This window comes from Synchiropus splendidus, chromosome 5, assembly GCF_027744825.2.
Source record: "Synchiropus splendidus isolate RoL2022-P1 chromosome 5, RoL_Sspl_1.0, whole genome shotgun sequence".
NCBI classification, from domain to species: domain Eukaryota; kingdom Metazoa; phylum Chordata; class Actinopteri; order Syngnathiformes; family Callionymidae; genus Synchiropus; species Synchiropus splendidus.
In genome coordinates, this window is record NC_071338.1 from 19,756,871 (window position 1) to 19,776,487 (window position 19,617).

At 45.9% G+C, this 19,617-nt stretch overlaps 1 protein-coding gene across 4 annotated transcripts; it reads left to right on the plus strand.

The window, feature by feature from the left end:
• The first annotated feature begins 2,856 nt into the window (after positions 1–2,856).
• On the plus strand, positions 2,857–19,234 carry LOC128758661 (fibronectin-like). Of its 4 annotated transcripts, XM_053864845.1 has the most exons (46): positions 2,857–3,109; positions 3,696–3,821; positions 4,004–4,141; positions 4,231–4,362; positions 4,590–4,724; positions 4,794–4,940; positions 5,033–5,221; positions 5,290–5,472; positions 5,580–5,756; positions 6,097–6,252; positions 6,323–6,451; positions 6,527–6,670; positions 7,722–7,843; positions 7,915–8,083; positions 8,153–8,329; positions 8,407–8,535; positions 8,606–8,695; positions 8,765–8,959; positions 9,659–9,937; positions 10,029–10,292; positions 10,372–10,466; positions 10,703–10,871; positions 11,036–11,122; positions 11,307–11,498; positions 11,861–12,139; positions 12,243–12,434; positions 12,512–12,601; positions 12,711–12,977; positions 13,054–13,170; positions 13,248–13,409; positions 13,476–13,631; positions 13,716–13,832; positions 14,250–14,519; positions 14,585–14,772; positions 14,855–14,942; positions 15,016–15,195; positions 15,532–15,621; positions 15,690–15,878; positions 16,533–16,622; positions 16,756–17,156; positions 17,221–17,359; positions 17,431–17,592; positions 17,671–17,796; positions 17,866–17,972; positions 18,531–18,620; positions 18,788–19,234. In XM_053864845.1, the coding sequence occupies exons 1-46, from the start codon at positions 2,971–2,973 to the stop codon at positions 18,863–18,865; spliced, it is 7,341 nt and encodes a 2,446-aa protein (XP_053720820.1). In that variant the 5' UTR covers positions 2,857–2,970; the 3' UTR covers positions 18,866–19,234. The 4 variants fall into 4 exon arrangements, with proteins under 4 accessions (XP_053720820.1, XP_053720819.1, XP_053720823.1 ...); XM_053864844.1 differs by having other exon boundaries at positions 13,248–13,631; XM_053864848.1 differs by lacking the exon at positions 11,861–12,139.
• Positions 19,235–19,617: the final 383 nt, after the last annotated feature.

Consider the following 19,617-nt stretch of genomic DNA (forward strand, 5'->3'; position numbering starts at 1 on the left):
TTCCTGAGCGGGTTGGGAGGGTAGGGGTGCAGGGTTTTTCCAGGCCCAGCGTGTACTTTAGGGTCTGATCCACTAGAACAAAAGAACATCTACCTGAAGCAAGTGAAGCGGGGAAGAGGTGCTGGGGAAACCTAACTCTCCCCAGGACACAGCAGTCCCGCAGTGCACCGCAACAGTTTAAGCTCTTGTCAACAGTTGTTTGTCAACACTTCTGTTTGGATGCAATGGTGTTGAACATGTTCAACTACCTGCAGCAGTGACATCTGAAATCTTATTTTAGGATATTGAAATATTTTCTTGAAATCCTACTATGTTACAACCAAACCAGTCACTGGAACAAAGCTGTGGAACACTTTATTTTAATTTACGCTTTACCATCTCATCTGGCGACGATGCCTTCTATCCGTGCCACAGACTCTTAATGCTGGCTCTCGAGTGACTTCCTCATGTTCTTGTGTTGTGTTCAGGATGGATTAGCTACATGAATGGCACTGCATCTGAAATGCTAGTGTTTCTCACATGTCAAGTCAAACCTTCCCATCACTCTGACTGGCCCTGCCCAATCTGGTTGCCATGGTGATGTCATGTAGCACAGTGTTGTGGAGGAAGTACTTGGTCATAGATGTGGACTGAGCGTGAGCTGTCCGGCGTCTTGCTCGTCAGTATCACCGACAGATGAGCTTCACATCCGGCGCTGAAGTTTCCATTGACTCAAGCTTGAACTGCTGAAAACGCTGACCACAGCAAACTATATCTAAGCAACGTTATTGGCCAACAAACAACAATGTGGATCTTAAGTTTGGTAGATACGGCAATGTCAGATATGCAAGTCTCACTGGCCTTACAAGGCTTTCTGCCTTAGATGCTTCCAAAAAGGAAGTGTTCCTGTCATCGGAGCATCATGATGCAAACATTTCTGAAAAACAATATGAAACAGAAGGTGCCTTTTTTAAAATTAAAAAGTAATTTGGGTTGGATTAGTATATTTTAGGGGTCTTGATCATGGCTATTTGTGTCAGTTCTAATGAATACGTTTTCATTTTTTCATTTAATATTGAAACAATTCAAATATACTGATACAGTTGAAATCATAATTGACACACACCAGATTGTATCTCTATCTTTGTGGGGACCTCTCATTGCCATCATACCTTTGTCCCCTCAAGGCAATATAAACAACTATACATGCAGTCTAGTTCTTATGTTTTGTGGGGACCTCTCATTGCCATAACCCTTTCCCCAGCCTCTGACCCTAAACCTAACCATCCAAAACAAACGGCTCACCTTAACCAGGACCCAGTTATTTTGTTTCAATCCTCAAATTGTGGCAAACTTGTGGACACCGGTAAAATGTCCCCATAAGTAGGTGTGTTTCCAAGAATTGCTCCCCACAAGTCCAGCTATACAAGAACAGTCACACACTCCGCATGGGTGTCGATGTGTACCAATGTTATTATATAAGGCGACTGTTGAGGGGAGCAGGCCGGAGGGCAGCTCTGCTATAAAGCAGGCGTGTGTCCAGACGCAGCTCATAAATCTGATGGTGAGACATAACAGCTCTGGAAATTAAGTCATAGCACAAATAGACCACTCGTCAAGGAAATGAACGGCTTCTTCCTGGTAAATATTTACGCTCTTTTCAACTTGAATTCACACCAGCTGAACTTTTCCTCTGAAGATAATTACAGCAGACCACCAGGCCGGTGCCAGGGTTCTCCTGACCACGGAACCTCAAACAGTAGCGGCGCTCCAGACCGCCAGAACTGTCACTAGCTCAAAGTCATTGTTGCATCCTAGTAAACCGTGTGGCAAAGACGTCACGTTGTGCTTTGCTGTTTTTCCTCCTTCGGTTCTGGTCTGAGAGATGAACTTCCCGCAAATGTGTTGACTCAACTATAAAAATGTGTTTTTTCTTTCTCCTGATATTCCTGTCAGAAGCTCAGAGCAGCAGTGTTTCAAACAACATCCTGTTGTTATGTGGTTCTGTATGTTCTGTCTGTGCTGCTCACAATGTAGTTCAATGAGGATGTCCACTGCGAACTGGAAATGTTGTTAACTTGCATGAAATACACTGTTTATGATTTAAAACACCATTTTAGTTTGAGTGTGTGGATTAAAAAGACATCACCTTCTGACTCATCACGCTTGAACTTGTGAATATTTCACTGAAAATATTCATGCTGTCTTTAAATATTTCACACTTACCACTTCAGATCTAATATATAAGGTGTCATTTTTTTAAAGGAATGAACTGTGAATCACATGACCATCGCTCACACAGGCACGGGGCACGTGGGTGATAGAGGACCACCCGACTGAATGGATGAATGGACTTCAATGTTCAGGGGGTGTGGAACGCAAGCAGACGTGGCGCCAACATTTAGACTCAGTCCAAATCAGTGCTGAAGCTTCATGAAACAGCGTCCTCACTTTCACCAGTGCCACCTTCTGAGCTCTGAAAATGAGGACTTAATAAAACTGTGAAGCTTGGCTGGTCAAGTCATGTTGGCAGAAGACATGGCAAAATAAAAGCCTTGCGTCACACAGTTGACCAGGTCTTCACAAGAATAAGACCAATGTAGATGTTGAAGACATGGAGACTGGTGTTGCAACCAACATAGCAATAGAGATGTTCCACTAAAAGGTGAGACGTCTGTCTCCCACCTTCATGCATCCAAGTACTCACTCATCATTATGAGGTCATTGTTCTGTTTTAATTTGCTGGAGGAGAACTTGGGCTCCATGCTGGTCCCTGCTGGGCGGGGGCCGTGCGCTCCACTGAAACTCCCCTCGGCCCCCGGTGCTCGGATGGTATAAAAGTAGGCTGCGCTCCTGTGAGCAGCCTGGTGCAGGAGCTGAGAGGCGGCGCTCGCAGCTCAAGCCGCATCATCTGTCAACTCCCTCGGTCTCTCCGGGCTTGACTCTGCGCTTGCGTTGTTTATCCTTGCCTCCGACTTTTAACCGAGCAACATGACCGGTGTCGCGGTTGCTGGGTTGCTGGTTGCGCTGTGCGTAACCAGCGCGGTCCACGGTTCACCGAGGAGCAGGCGGCAGACGGGACAGTTCCAGGTGTATCCAGACCTCGACGACTCCTCCGCGGTTTCTCCTGGTTTGTTCAAAACTTTCTTTTTTTTAATTTGATTTGCATCACCTTGTTTGAACGCTTCTGTCACTAACTTTGTCAAATCAACTTCGACTTACTTTTGTACAAACTACATTAACGACAACGCAACATTTAGAGTATTGTAAATAAAAAGGTTTTATGTATCAAACGTGTTTAGTATATATATTGGCATAAAATATACACATACTTATTTTTCATACATATTTTTCATGTTAGTAAAAAAAAAAAAATCAAAACACAAGTCGACATAGTGGCAGTGATTGCATTATTATATATAAAAGATATAAAACTGACAATATTTGTACAAATCAAAACACAAATCGAGTTAATCATAAACTATCTCTCCTATACAATCTGTGGCAAGAATGATATTTAATTAATTTACATTTTAGACTAGATATTATTTTGCTATATCTGAGAGATGAATAATAAAGTTAAAGATAATTATAATTATAAAACAAAAATTTGCTTTCTTTGTAGACAGTGTACTCAGTAAAAACTCCTTGTGAGATGTATTCCTAAAATATGATGGTAAAATGCAGTATAAATATATTTTCTTTCTTGTTTCTAGTGGGCTGTGAAGAAAACGGTCGCTCCTTCAGGCTGAATGAGCAGTGGGAGAAACCTTACCTTGGCACTACTCTGGTGTGTACCTGCAATGGCGCTGCTGGCATCAAGTGTAAAACTAAGCCTGAAGGTTAGTACAGTACGCACGGAAGTAATGATATCAAACATGTACATGTCATCATATAATGCTTTATAAATATCGAGTGATACTGAAAAGCAATGTGCCAATGTAACAGTAACGGTTTGGAATGTTTTCCTGAAGGTAATTTCAGTCTACCTCCCAGAGTGAGCCATTTTTCTCCTTTGTTACAGTGGAAGAAACCTGTTATGATAAGCACAATGACCGGACATACCGCGTTGGAGAGACTTATGAACGATCAAGGGACGGCCTCATATGGGACTGCACATGTATTGGCTCGGGGCGAGGCAAGATCAGCTGCACCATCGCAAGTAAGTCAGTTCAAGTTGTCCTGAGTGGAGTGTATCTGTGTGTTCTTAATAGATGAAAAAATGAACTCTTGGCATTTTGTCATTGGCAGATCGTTGTCATGAAGGAGGCAGCTCTTATAAAATCGGGGATACATGGCAAAGACCACACGAGTCTGCTGACTACATGCTGGAATGTGTTTGTCTTGGAAATGGTAAAGGCGAGTGGACGTGCAAACCTATAGGTGAGTTCTTTTCATGAGATCCTAATATATTGCTCCTAACTTCGGGGGGGTTTATCTGGACCAGAGCAGTTCCCAGAAACAAGGTTGTGATTAAATAAATATTTGAGTCCAGTTTAGACCCGGTAGATCGTGACTACCAGGTATTGATTTTTGTGTGTTTTTCTGCTGCACTCTGCTTTAAGGTTTTCAGAGTTTTTGTTTGAATGTTTGAATGTTTCCATGCACAGCTGAGCGTTGCTATGACACTAATCAAGCGGCGTACGTCGTTGGAGAGACTTGGGAGAAACCCTACCAGGGCTGGATGATGCTTGACTGCACTTGTCTCGGGGAAGGAAATGGCCGTATCACCTGCAGCTCGAGGAGTAAGGGCAACAGCCTTGCATGTATTTTCAAAACTACCTGGCTATGTTACCACCCTCCACCCTTTTCAGATCGCTGTAATGACCAGGACATGAGGAAGTCCTACCGAATTGGAGACTCCTGGAATAAGCCGGACGCACAAGGAAACATCCAGCAGTGTTTGTGTTTGGGCAATGGCCGTGGGGAGTGGAAGTGTGAGAGGCACAATGCTGCTCGAAGTGAGGCTCCTGTCATTCTTAACACTGTAGATCAGGTGAACTCTGACCAATCATTAACCAACTGAAACGCTGCTTTGTTTGATGGAATACAGCCCCGGGATCTGTGCTCCTGACGCCCATCCACCCCCTGCCTCTGCCACAGCCGGAGCCCCCTCTGGAGGGAACGTGCCGCACAGACGCCGGGGTCACCTACTACGATGGTCAGCGATGGACCAGGAGCCAGGGCAGCACCCAGATGCTTTGCACATGCCTCGGAAATGGAATTAGATGTCTGGAATGGGGTATGTCAACTTCCTGCCCAAGGTTTTCTTTTGGTTCTGAGCTGTGGAATGTCATCTTGTCTTTACAGAGGCCAAAAATCAGGTCTATGGTGGAAACTCGGAGGGTCAGCCATGTGCCTTCCCCTTTGTCTTCATGGGAAAGACCTACTACTCCTGTACCTCTGATGGACGCACTGATGGACAGCTCTGGTGCTCTACTACATCCGACTATGGAAAAGACAAGCAGTACTCTTTCTGCACTGAGAGATACGGTGAGACTTTAAGTAGAAGACAAGGATGTTTATGTTATAAAACAAAGGTCAAAGACTCTTGCCATGTTAATACATAATAATAAATGAAGATTGCTGTCATTCAACAGCCATGGTAGCGACACGCGGCGGCAACTCCAACGGGGCTTTTTGCCATTTTCCGTTCCTCTACAGTGGACGCAACTACACCGACTGCACGGCTGATGGCCGTCACGATAACATGAGGTGGTGTGGTACCACCTACGACTATGACTCAGATCAACGATTCGGATTCTGCCCGATGGCTGGTAAGTGAAGTAACATGTTTGATTATAGTGGAAAAGTCAAGGTTACAAAAAAAAAAACAGGAGTCATAAATAAATACAAGACCTTAATACCACGATGTGAATCTATAAAAAATATGACTTGTATAAGTGTGATGGATTTCAACTGTATCCCGACACCAATGACATAATTTTACAGTCAACATTTCAGCAGGTGTCTTTTACTTAGATGACTGGAACAAGAAAAAAAAACCTTTGTGACCTCTAACCGAGATAAAGCTGCCTCCGTGTGCATGTCTGTCTGTTTACTTAGCAAACTCCTCTAAAACTAAACTAAAGTACTTTTGGTCCGTGTTTGCTTCAGCCCACGAAGAGGTGTGCACCACCAGCGATGGAGTGATGCACCGTGTTGGGGACAAATGGGACAAACACCATGATGTCATGGGTCACTTGATGGAGTGCACATGCCTAGGCAATGGTCGTGGAGAGTGGAACTGTATTGCCTATTCACAACTGAGAGGTTAGAAAGCTGCACAAAACAGTCCGGCAGCAGTTTCTAGTCTGTACTGACTCGCCTTCTCTCTGTCCAGACCAGTGTATTGTAGACGGTCTGATCTACGAGGTCAACCAGGAGTTCTCCAAACGGCACGATGAGGGCTACATGATGAACTGCACCTGCTTCGGCCAAGGACGTGGACGCTGGAAGTGCGATGCCCTTGGTGTGTTCCTCTGATCAGTGTCTGGTCAAGATGCATGGAGAGGAGTTTTAACATTTGTTTGTGGGCTTCTCTCAGATCAGTGTCAAGAACCACAAACCAGAGCCTTCTATCAGATTGGAGAGAACTGGGACAAAACCATTCATGGCGTTCACTACCGCTGTTACTGCTATGGAAACGGGATTGGAGAGATGCGATGTGAGCCGCAGCACAGTTATCCAAGTAAGGCACCACTTGAACTTTCACATCAAATCATCAAGAGGTAGTGACCCAAAGTGACCTTTGATACAAAGTTAGTCTTTCGTCTGATGCATGAGAAGGCAGGTCCTCCAATCCCCTCTGCAGGTTAGGATTAGATACATAGACAACTACTTACAGTCCCGACTATAAATTGCTCCTTGTTCCTATAATAAATAGCAACTGTCCTTGTATGCGCTAGAATATAAGGACACATTTTCATACATCTTTAGTTGAATAAGAAGCATCTAGTGGGTCATTCCTCAGGGATCTTGTCAGCCATAAGTCATTGCAGCCTCCTGCTTCCAGCCCTTGCATGAACTTTAGTGTATCATACTTTCATTGGTCACTACAGATTCAGGATCCAGATCAGAAATCACCTTTATTGCCATTGTCAGTGAGGATCACACCAACTAGGAAAGTGCTTTGGTACATTGTGCAATAATAAAGAAAATGAAAAAAATAGTAAAAATAAAAATTAATTAATTAATTAATAAGAATATACAATAACAATAGAAGTAATTAATAAATAAATAAAGAACAAGGGCTGTTCACGAAGAGGGGAAAGAGCTTTTCTGGTCTGGATCGACCGCAGCCTCCTGCCAGAGGGAAGAGGAACAAACAGTCCATGACCAGGGTGAGAAGGGTCGGCTCTGATCTGACCTGCACCTCTCTGGGTCCTGGAGACATACAGGTCATGAAGAGGAGGCAGCCTGATCATCTTCTCAGCAGAGTGCACAATGCGCTGCAATCTGCCCTTATCCCTGGAGGTGGCGCTGTTTCTGTGTGGTCTGCTGTTGGCCGAAATCTCTGATCATTATTGAGTGTCAGGTGGCAAAGTAGCATGTCAGCAAGTGTTTGCACTGATTCAGCATGGTCTGGTGAATCCATCCCACCTCAGAAGCGACCACCTTCCACCCCCACTGTGGTCACATAACACTCTTCTGTCAATTTATACCTCAGTTGCAGATTTGTTCCCGTCTGTGAAACCGCCTCCGTATGACTTTTGTGCATGTTTGCTGCCCCGACTCACCAGGTGGTCAAGGACCGGTGCAGGTGATCATCACAGAGGCAGGAAAGCAGCCGGACTCTCACCCCATTCAGTGGAACCCACCTTCAACTGTGCAAATCACCAAGTACATCCTGAAGTGGAAAATCGTAAGTCACTAACTTGGGTCTCAAATACATAAAATATGTGACGCTTCTCTATATATTTTTTTCTCATGCAGAAAAATTCTAATCGGCCCTGGAGGGAGGTTGCCATTCCCGGGAACCTTAACTCATACACCATCACCGGTTTGCGTCCAGGTGTGACGTATGAAGGTCAGCTGATCAGCATCATGCACCACGGACAGCGCCAGGTGACACGTTTTGATTTCACCACGACCTTTGGCTCCTGTAAGTAGATCCCGGGACGCCACCACTCGTAACACTACAACAAAACTAAACACAGATTTATTGATGCAGTGGAAACATCTGAGGGGGAGACGACTCCACTTCCTCCAGTTGTGGACACTTCTGAGTCAGTCACAGAAATCACCTCCAACAGTTTCGTCGTGTCCTGGACGTCGGCCTCAGCGACCATCTCTGGCTTCAGAGTGGAGTATGAGCTCAGTGAGGACGGGGCTAAGCCCAAGGTCCTGGGTAAGGTCGCCGCTCCCTTCACACACCGAGCCCTTGTCAATGCACAAGCGTTTAAATTATTTCTCTTTATCCTCCAGATGTCCCCAAAACCGCCACCTCCGTGACAATCACTGACCTTCTGCCTGGACGCCGGTACAACGTCAATGTTTATGAGCTGCCAAACCAAGGAGCACCGACTCTGATCCTCTCTACTTCACAGACGACAGGTTCTTCGTTTTCTTTCCTAAATGGTTCTTTTGAACATGAGGTGTAACATTGAATCACTATGGTCTACAGCTCCTGACGCTCCTGCTCAGCACAAGATCGACGAAGTTGGCGAGACATCTATCCGGATCAGCTGGGCCAAGCCTCAAGCTCCCATCACAGGTTATCAGCGGTGACCAATATGGATTTGGACTCAGAGGATTTTGGATTTTAAATGAGTGTTTTCCTCAGGCTACCGCGTGATGTACACACCGTCACTGGAAGGCAGCAACACTGAACTGACCCTGCCTGACACGCAGACGTCAGTTACTCTGGTCGACCTTCACCCCGGTCTGCTGTACAACATCAGCATCTTTGCTGTGGAGGACAACCGAGAGAGCGAGCCTGTTTTTGTGCAGGTCAACACCAAAGGATCTCCTCCATCAGGTGCGTATTTAGGAGGCGCAAAAAGGAATTTGTTTTGAGAAGTATTTTCCATCTGTTTGTAAATTATATGTTTTACAAGATTTACAGTACAGACCTTAAGTTTGGACTCACCTCTCATTCAGTGTTTCTCAATTCTCAATTTCCACAACTATTTACATGGTAAATTCTGCCTCAAAGCATTAATACTATGAATGAACACATATGAAGGTATGTAGTAAACAAAGAAGTGTGTAATGACTCAAAACATGTTAATTCAATCCAACCAACCAATATACAGATCTCTCAATTCAACTATTCAAAAGAACATTTCAATGTTAAAAAACTAAATGCAACATTTCAGAACAATTCAACCATTCAATATCCTGTTGGCACTAATATACTCCGATAACACTTTGCTTTGATGACTCTTGACATTCTGGCGATGAGTTTCATGATGTAGTCACCTGATCAGGTTTCCCTACAAGTGACTACATCATGAAGCTCCTTCAGAAGGTAAAAGGTTTGCAGCACTGCCAACAAAGCAAAAGATGGCTGCTTTGTGTCATGTAAAATATGAAACATATTTAGAGTTTTCCTTGCTGCATAATTCCATATATCTGGCTTCATATATATATGATGTCTTCAGTATGTATCTACAATGCAGAAAGGAGTAAAAATACTTCTGTTTATAGAGATCATAACCTGCTATCTTGTCCACAGAGGTCGTCCCTGCCCCGACAGACCTGCAGTTCTACGAGGTTACAGACTCAAAGATTGCATTGACCTGGACGGGTCCACCCAGCGAGGTTACAGGTTACAGGGTGGTATTTTCCCCCGTCGCTCCTGACGGCACGGAGACAAGACTCCTTCAGCTTCCTGTTACCCCCAATGCCTACTCAGAGATCACTCACCTGGAGCCTGGCATGCTGTACCGTTTCTACATCTACGCAGTCAACAGTGGGGTGGAGAGTGAGCCGCTGGTGGGAGAGAGGTCCACCAGTACGTTTTTTTTTTCGTTTGTTTGTAGCTATCACTGAATCAAAGCTGGATGACACGTGAAACAAGAGTATATTTATTCTTGCTCCCTCAGAGCCAGATGCGCCCACCAATGTGCAGTTCACAGACATCGGCTCGGACAGCGCTATGATCATTTGGGATGCTCCTCGAGCCATTGTTTCTGGATATCGTCTCTTTCTGAGTATCGAAGGCTCTAACCCAATTGAGAAGAGGATCCCTGGACGGGTCGCCCAGTACCCTCTGAGGAATTTGCGTCCCGAAACTCGGTACACCGCCACCCTGCACTCGGAGCGGGACAAAGTGCTGAGCGAAGCTGTCACTGCCTATTTCACCACAGGTAGGCGCTGACACAGACAGAGGAAGTGACGTTCCATCGTAGCAATTGACCCTCAAGTTTCTCTTCTTCCTTCCTCTAGCCCCCCACTTTGGAAATGCTCCTGCTTTCAGCACGGAAGTCACTGATACGTCCATCATCATCACCTGGATACCGGTTCGCAGATTTAGCTACAAGGTAAGAAAGAAAGGAGAAAGAAAATGACAAACTAGATGTCCAACTGATCTGTATGAAATTAAATAATTTGAAATGCAATATTTTAGAACACTGTGATTTTATTGTTGTCACTTATTCTTTTGAAATGTAATAGCTACTTTTCTTTAATCTTACGGTTTTGTTGCCTCTTTATGTTTTAACAGTATATGAAAATACTGCTGGGATTCATCGAACTTTATCAACTTGATCTTTTTCAGCTGGCTGTGCTTCCAAGTGTGGAGGGTGAATCTCCCCGAGAAAAGACATCTGACTCTGGACTTATTGCTATCCCTGATCTAATCCCTGGAACACAGTACACTTACACGGTCCAACCGATTGTCAACGGGCGCAACCGCGGAACTCCAATCACACGCAACGTTGTCACGTGTAAGCACCTCAGTCTGCATTGAATCAACACTGCATGTTGATAAATATATTTTTGTCCAAATGGCACGTCAGGTCGACCAGCTGAAGTTGTTTTTTGGTGTTGCTTTCATTGCAAGGTCTTGGATCTTAGGACTTAGTAATTATGTGCCTCATTTTCCTCCCAGCTTTGTCCCCCCCTACGGACCTCAGGGTTCAGTCCAACCCGGACACAGGAGCCCTCATTGTCTACTGGGTCGCATCCAAAACACCAGGTAAATATTGACTATGCTTCTTCCTCCCCACCCGTCAATTGGATGAAGTCTAGACGTTGGCCTCCAAAAAGCATTTTGTTTCACCAAGATAAACATTCCGTCCCAGCAAGGCCTTTCAATCCACGCCAGTGGCTCATACCTGACTGAAACCCCCGCGCAACTTTTCATCTGCACCTTTCTCCAGGCATCACTAGCTACAGAGTGTCAAGCACGCCCACCGTTGGCCAGCGAGGGAACTCCCTGGAAGAGTTTGTAAATGCGGACCAGTCCTCATGTGTTCTGGAGAATCTGAATCTGGGGGTGGAGTACAATGTCAGCGTTTTCGCCGTAAAAGGCAGTTTGGAAAGTCTGCCTGCATCTACTACTGTCACACCAGGTAAGAGTCAGCCAGGGCCTTGCATTGATAATGGGGATGTGAAAACACATTTAGCCCAGTAAAATTCTCTGTATAATACGTAATCATTTTCATAAATTACCATCATGGGTGGCGTTATACAACGTAAAATGTATTACTAACAGTTTTATCTCGTTGTTTGCTTGGGCCTGGATAATCGAGAAATGTCTTGGTGCATGAGCTTCAATCTACTTTAAGTGTTGGCTGTTACTTTGTCTTACCCTGGATGGCACGACCAACTGTGAATAAAATACACTGTCTGTGATACAATGATCATAGCACTTGAATGTGGTGATACAATCTCTAATTCTGCTTGCGCTTTGCAACTCACCTAACCCCTGCAGAAATACCGTCACCACGACCTTTTGACTTTGTCGACATTACTGATACCACCATTGGCCTGCGCTGGACCCCTCCCAAATATACCACCACCGCTGTGTTCCGGATAACGGTAGTAGCATCGGGCGAGAGTTTGCCGTTTTTCCAAGACTCTGTGGACGCGTCTGCCGGTTATTACGTCATACGTGGTTTGGAGCCGGGCGTGGACTATGACATCAGTGTCTCCACAGTAACAGAGGAGGGAGAAAGCAAGCCAACCACATTCACAAAGCAGACACAAGCTGGTGATTTCATTCTTTCACTCTGTCTCTCTCTGTTTGGGTTTGGCTTTGATGCAAATGGTTATTTCCCCTGCTTGTTCTAATCGTGGCGGCTTCACTCCTCCAGCGATTCCTGCGCCGACCAACCTCAGGTTTGGGTTGGTGGGTCCGGACCGCATCCGAGTCTCGTGGACAATCCCCTATGTTGCTACACCGAGCGATATTTCCCGCTTCGTCATCCGCTACCACCCAGTGGCCAATGATGCGAACGTTGAGGAGGTCAATGTGGGCGGAGCCTCAAGCACCTTCCTCCTGCTGAGTAAGTTCATACTCTCCATGAAGTGTAACAAGAATGGTTGTCTGTATGAAGGTTGCTGATATGATCCTATTGTCTAGATCTGCTTCCCAACACCGAATACAGCATCAGTGTGGTGTGTGTGTATGGAGATAGAGAGAGTGAACCGGCCACAGGAACTCAGAGAACAAGTAAGTGCTCAGGCCATATTCAACATTTCGACAACCCAATGATCTCACAATCATTTAGCAGGAGAAAAAATATGAGTTGGAGAAAAAAAATGAATTTGTCTTCCTCTAGCTTTGGATGCCCCAACTGGCCTTGACTTCTCTGACATTTCCACTGACTCCTTCACCGTCCACTGGCTTGCCCCCACTGCCTCCATCACTGGATATAGAGTCCAACACCAGAAGACCAGCGGAGGGCGAGCCAAGGATGAGAGACTGCCCCCGTCCAGGACCCGCTTCACTCTCACTGGACTCACACCAGAGACTGAGTACATGGTCTCTGTGTACGCTGTCAACAACCAGCAGGAGAGTCAACCTCTGACAGGGACACAGAGCACGGGTGAGTCCAAACACACCTTCAACTTTAACCCAAAACACTTTCTGCTTTGCTCTAAACGCATCTCTTCGCTCAACAGTCTCTAATGCTCCCACTGACTTGGAGGTGACGGCATCCTCTCCCACCAGCATCACCATCCGCTGGGACTCCCCATCGGTCTCAGTGCGACACTATAGAATCACAGCTCAGGAAACAAGTGCGTTTGCCACGTATACCTGCCACCATTTTTCAACTAGAAAACTGAACTTTATTCTCCGGACCCTACGTTTGCAGATGAACAACATCTTCATGAGTTTACCGTTCCCGGCTCTCAGAACACCTACACCATTAATGGTCTGAAGCCTGGTTCTACCTACACCATCACAGTCTATGCGATCGGTGGGAGAGGAGACAGCCCCTCTTACAGCACACCAATCTACGTCACCCACAAAACAGGTAGACCAAAGCAAAACCAATGCTCTCTGATAGAAAACACTCATCTTATGCCCACCTCTGCTTCAGATATCGTCCCGCCCACCAACATGAAGGTTACCGATGTGAGTGACAACGCCATAACAGTCCGCTGGTCTCCTGCCTCTGGGCCCATTCTGGGATACAGAATCACCAGTGCCCCCAAGAATGGAAATGGACCGTCCTATACCAGAGATCTGCCTCCTGGTAAAACAACAGTTTTTTGTTGTTTTTTTTTTAGGAAATGAATCTTTCTTTGCCCACTCCTAACATGTGCCCCTTTCCTTCCAGATCAGACTGAGATGACCTTCACAGGCTTGATGCCCACTGTGGAGTACATAGTGACTGTGGCAGCCCTGGGTCCTGATGGACAACCCTCTCCTGCTGTCGTAGAGAACACCATGACCGGTTGGTCAACATTCTTTTTATCTGAGCTACAGTGATGATGAATTATTGCAGGCCTCAGTGTTTTTATTGGTGAAATTGCCAATATCAAAAGTCAATCTTATCTTAAAGGATGGGGGTCATAATGCATCGATGAAATATTAAAATGGCAAACCCTTCACTTCATGAGCTGTTTCTTGAAATGGAATGCACAATGACATCAGGAGGTTTGTGGAACCCAAATTTGGTGTGGAATTTGCATCACCTCCTTTAGATATTGCCAACACACTTAACTGCTGAATAAGACATTTTAAACCAAAAGGTTTAAATTCTAAAATATGTTCAAGCATCATTTTAAGATGTGTATTTTTGTACTTCATTATATTCAAGTTCAAAGTATATCTATTTATTTCCAGTTTTGCTCTTTCTCTCACCCTCTAGCGATGGACCGTCCTAAAGACCTGATCTTCTCTGACATTGACTCCACCTCGATGCGAATCTCTTGGGACAGTCCTGAAGGCACAGTCACATCATACCGCATTACCTACTCCAGCCCAGAAGATGGCGAAAAGGAGCTACTGTCAGCCCCCCGAGGCGACCAAGACTCGGTCATGCTGCGGGGCCTCCGCCCTGGAACAGAGTACACGGTGAAAGTCATCGCTTTTCATGACCGCACACCCAGCACGCCACTGACCGGGACCCAGGCCACCGGTGAGGATAAACCCCATGACAAATTCCCAGAAAAGATCAATCACGCTTCCATTTCTGCGCTCCAGTTATTCCGGCTCCAACAAACCTGGATGTGTCCGATGTTGGCCCCTCCTCCTTCACGGTGAAGTGGAGACCCCCTCGGGCGCAACTGACTGGTTACCGTGTCGTCATCAACCCCAAGTATCTGAATGGCCCCAGCAAAGTCATGAACGTGGCCCCAGACACCACATACGTCATCATCTCAGGACTCATGGTAAACCGACGCTCCATCTGAGTCTCTGTGTAAGTGAAAGTGCAACAGTGTGGTGAAGGTCGCTGCTGGCTTCTCTTCTCAGGTGGCTACCGAATACGAAATACAAGTCTACGCCCTGAAGAACTCCGTCACAAGCAAGCCACTGACCGGAGTGGCGTCCACCATGGAGGGTAAATGTCATATCTTGATGAAGAATGTCTCCTCTTAAGGGGAACACTAATGATTCTATCCTTTCACTGAAAGATGTTAGCCCCCCAAAACGTGTGAAAGTTACTGATGTGAGGGACTCTTCGGTTACCTTGAGCTGGCGTGCCAAGGTGGAGACCATCACCGGGTACCTCATCGATGCTACTCCTTACGGAAGCTCCAGACCCACCATCAGCCGAACTTTCCCTGGAGACCTGCGCTCGTATACCCTCACTGGTGCGTCTTAAAAACGCCAGATACTTGACATGGACAGTTCCCAGTACTGACAAGCTTACAGTTATTTCATTGATTTCCAAGTGATGTGTAGCACATAGTAGCATGGTCTGGTGACTGAGAGGTTGCTGGTTCCATCCGAGCCTGTGCCGTCGTGTCCCTGAGCAAGACACTGAAGTTTGCTGTGTGGCAGCCTGCTGCTGTCAGTGTGTGGTTGGGTGCGTGAGGTGGTGGGTGTGGTTGCTGGAAAAGCATGGAAAACCCCATATAAGCAAGAGCCATTCACAAACAAGCAGTTCAGGCATGAAAAGCTGCTGATTCTCCCTGACTTCTCTCAAGGTTTGAAGCCAGGAACCGTGTACTATATCAACCTTTACACTCTGAATGGCAACACCAAGAGCGCCCCCTTCAACTTGACCATTACAACAGGTAACATTCACTCACGTTCAACCATTTATCGCCAGCGTTCACCACCAATTACTCTTGTTTTGTTGTAGCTCAACCAGTCGTCCAGCCTCCCACCAGCCTCCAGTTCACGTCACGGACTCCCACCTCCATCTCCTTCAAATGGGAACCGCCTGCAACACCCTTCACAGGATACTACGTCACTTACGAGGAGTCCCGTGGGTCACCACAGGAGCTGACACCACAGCCTCACTTTGGCATCAACTATGCCACCATCACAGGTGCGTACATCACTGTTGGCAGAGAAGAGAATGTGAACATTGATGGCGGTACTACCACAGTTTCAGTCATCACAGTGTGCTGTGCCCTGTTGCAATGGTGGCCTTTATGTTGGCCAAGAAGAAATACCAGGACAACATTCAACTTTTGGGACTGTTATTCCAATAGACCCTGAAATAATTTAAATTTTAATTATTAAATACAAATCTTTGGACATAACAGTTTGACAAAACCTAAATACTGCACAATAATTCAAAACCCGCAGTGGCGTCACAATTTCCCCTGCAAATAAAAACAACACAATAACTATATTAAAATAAAGATGGTTGAAATCCCAGTATATAAACTGACAACCGACTTAAATTCACTCCAATCTCTACGTCCAAAATTTACAATGTAATAATCCGCAGACATCTCAATGGAACTTTCCTAAGACAAACTGTTCGGAAAAAAACTATTCAAATATCTCATGTAACACATATACATATACAAGATACATATATTAAACACAAGACACATATATTAAACACACATCATTACGCGACTCTCTTCAGGAGACAGTAACACAAAACACCTTTTCCCAACTGGTTACATTGAGTCTCGTAGCCATCAGCCACATGATCAACCTGTGACGTGGTTGGAATTCCTGTCTACAGGTCTGAAACCATTGACTGAGTACACCATCAAGATCGTGGCGCTCCAGAACACACAGAGGAGTCACCCCCTGATAGGCAGGATCAGCACCCGTGAGTGTCGCTCCACTTGCTAACGCTCAGCGCCAACATGAATGGGACCAGCTCACCCAGCTCCACCGGCTTGTTGGCCTCCCCCTAACACAGCACTGTCTCACCAGCTTGCTTTCCTAACTGTCCCGCGCAGAACCAGACGCACTGCTTCCCAGGCCACAGCCCAACCGTCCAGGTGGGGACCTGGACAACAGGGTCCAGGTGGTGGGCACTAATGGCCAGGATGGGCTCGGGGGCCAAAGCCAAAATGTGGAGTACACTGAGTACAACAACAACAACAACGGAGGAACCCCCCAGTCTCCTTATGGTCAGGTCCGTGAGCCCCTGGTCTTTGTGTCCCTCCCCGATGCAGAGGGCCGCAGGCTGCCCATCCTGAAGTTGAACGTGCCCGTGGGAACACCCCTCAGTAACTACACCAGACTCCCCAAGGAGGCCCAAACCCAAACCACCATCTCCTGGAGGCCCTACAGTCAGAGCAACGCCTACCTGGTGTCCTGCAACCCTGTCACACACCTGAACGAGAAGATGTTCCAGGTGGGACCGATCATCTCCAACGTCTCTGATCCACTGAAGCTCACCAGCTCCCTCTCTGCCACAGGTGCGTCTGCCAGGATCGGTGACCACCGCCACGCTGATCGGACTCACCCCAGGATCCGACTACAACGTGCTTGTGGAAGCCCTGAAAGGGGCGCTCAAACACAAAGTGTTGGAGCAGGTGGTGACTACTGGCAACACAGGTGAGCAGCCTCTGAACGAGAGGGATAACTTGACTGACTGACCTCAGCTGCACCAACTCTTCCCCCCGCAGTTCCTGAGGAGGTGCCGTACTCCAAGGACTCCTGCTACGACGCCTTCACGTCCACGCACCACGAGGTGGGCGCCGAGTGGGAGCGCATGTCAGAGACAGGATTCAAGCTGTGGTGCCGGTGCCTGGGCCTGGGCAGCGGGCACTTCAGATGCGACTCCTCCAGTCAGTGATTCCTCCAGAGAACACTCACGCTTTGGTTGCTGCTGCTCTGTATCACACACTGTTGCTGTGCTCCATCAGAGTGGTGCCATGACAACGGCCACAACTATCGCATCAGGGAGAGGTGGGACCGTCAGGCCGACAACGGACACCTAATGAGCTGCACGTGCCTGGGCAACGGCAAAGGAGAGTTCAAGTGTGAACCACGTAAGCTGCTCTGTCACCTGCTGCGATGCTGTTGGATTCAGAGCTTCACTGAGCTCCTGTCCTCCACAGATGAGTCTGTTTGCTACGATGAGGGCAAGACCTACCAGGTGGGACACCAGTGGCAGAAGGAGTATCTCGGTGCCATCTGTACCTGCACCTGCTTCGGTGGACAGCAGGTGAGAAAATCTTCTTTAGAAAACTTCATTTAAAACTACAAAAATGGCCCCTGTCAACTTAAATTGTTGATAGTTTACCGAAAGACATCTTGTGTTTTTTTCCTATTTCATAAAACATTTCATTTTTATTGATATCTTGACCCTTTTTCCACTTAAAAGTTTTGTTTTTCCTCCAAATGTCAACAACTTGTGATTCTTTTTATGTTGTTTTCACCCATGCACTCATCACCAGATGCACATCACTTCAAATCTTTTTTTTTCATTCTTTTACATTTCATTCTTTTTCTGCTTTCTCTTCTAAAATTAAAATCCTTAGTATAGATTAAAGTGTTAATTCAAAAATATATATTTCATAGTTAAAAATAGAATAATAAAGAATTGTGACTCACTAACAATATTTTTGTTTGTTTTTGTGTTATTTATCCACTTTTCACAATCTGAAACTGAAATTCAGTCCAACATTTTTTCTTGCAATTTCTAGTTTTGAAATTAAAAAAAAATGACAAAAAACTACTATTTGATTGAGCCGTGAAGTAAGGTGTGCGTCCGTCCCGTCAGGGCTGGAGGTGTGAGAACTGTCGCACGCCGGGTTCAGACGCCGCTGTGCTGCAACCAGTGCGGTATGGAGACAACAAACTGCAGAAGATGGTGAGTCGCTGATGCTTTTCGTTCTTATCTGGTGAAATGCAAGACTGTTTTCGTTGTAAATGTAAATGTAAACTGTAGCAAAAGGCAAAAGTGGAACTGAGAAAATAGGCGTAGGAGTTGTAGCAGATAAAAGGATACAATGATAGATGCATCTGTCTTCCCTCCAGAACATTCACTGTCCCATCGAGTGTCTCAGACCGGACTTGCTGGCCGACGCTGTTATTGCCCCAAGTCAGCACGAGTGACGTGTTTGCTCCAAGTCAGCGACTGCGCTGCCCCCCTGCTGCTGGCGACCAGATACAACTTCCGTAACACACATGGATGTCAGACTGCTGCCTCGTCATCGTCTTTTCACTGTTTCGTTTTTTCTTTTCATTCATGGTTCCACCAAACTGGCCAAGTGAAGCACTGCGGTAGAATGTAGCCGAGCCTTTACCAGTCTGTAGTCTCCCGTCGTCAGAAGGAAGCCACACACGAGAGTCTGAGCGAGTCTGTGTGAATGTGAGTCAAGATGTGAGAACTATTTTTGTATTTTGTTGTTTGTACCAAAGTATCCATTTCTGGAAAAACAAAAACAAGTCTCTTATTTTAATAAAACCGGAGAGATTGTGAAATCTTTTTTTCCTGGAGTGTGTGATGAGTCACTATGGCTGTGGTTTTTGAAAGAAAGACAATGGAAAACCTCAGATTTTTGAGGTTTGTCATTCAATTGAAGTGAATTAAAAACAGAAGCTCAGCACGAGAACCAACACTGGAAATTATTAACTTAAGTTGGTTTAAGAGTGGTTCTGGTTCTGAGATTATTGGTGAGAGAAATAGTAATTTTTACAAATATCACCATTAAAACAATTAAAAGCACATTTTTTTGATGGCTCAGGACGGCGCTGCCTACGTCACTTCTGTTATAGAACTGCAACACTTAGTGCCGACAAGTTTTCAGTTCTCCTGGTGAAACAAAGTAGAAATACTGATTTGGTTTTGTCACATTTCTACTATT

Excerpts from the sequence above, each read along its gene's own strand:
- LOC128758661 (XM_053864844.1), top strand. The coding sequence starts at position 2,971 with ATGACCGGTGTCGCGGTTGCTGGGTTGCTGGTTGCGCTGTGCGTAACC. Across the intron at positions 5,757-6,096 it reads CGGATTCTGCCCGATGGCTG|CCCACGAAGAGGTGTGCACC; the intron begins GTAAGTGAAGTA and ends TGTTTGCTTCAG. Across the intron at positions 13,171-13,247 it reads AATCACAGCTCAGGAAACAA|ATGAACAACATCTTCATGAG; the intron begins GTGCGTTTGCCA and ends CTACGTTTGCAG.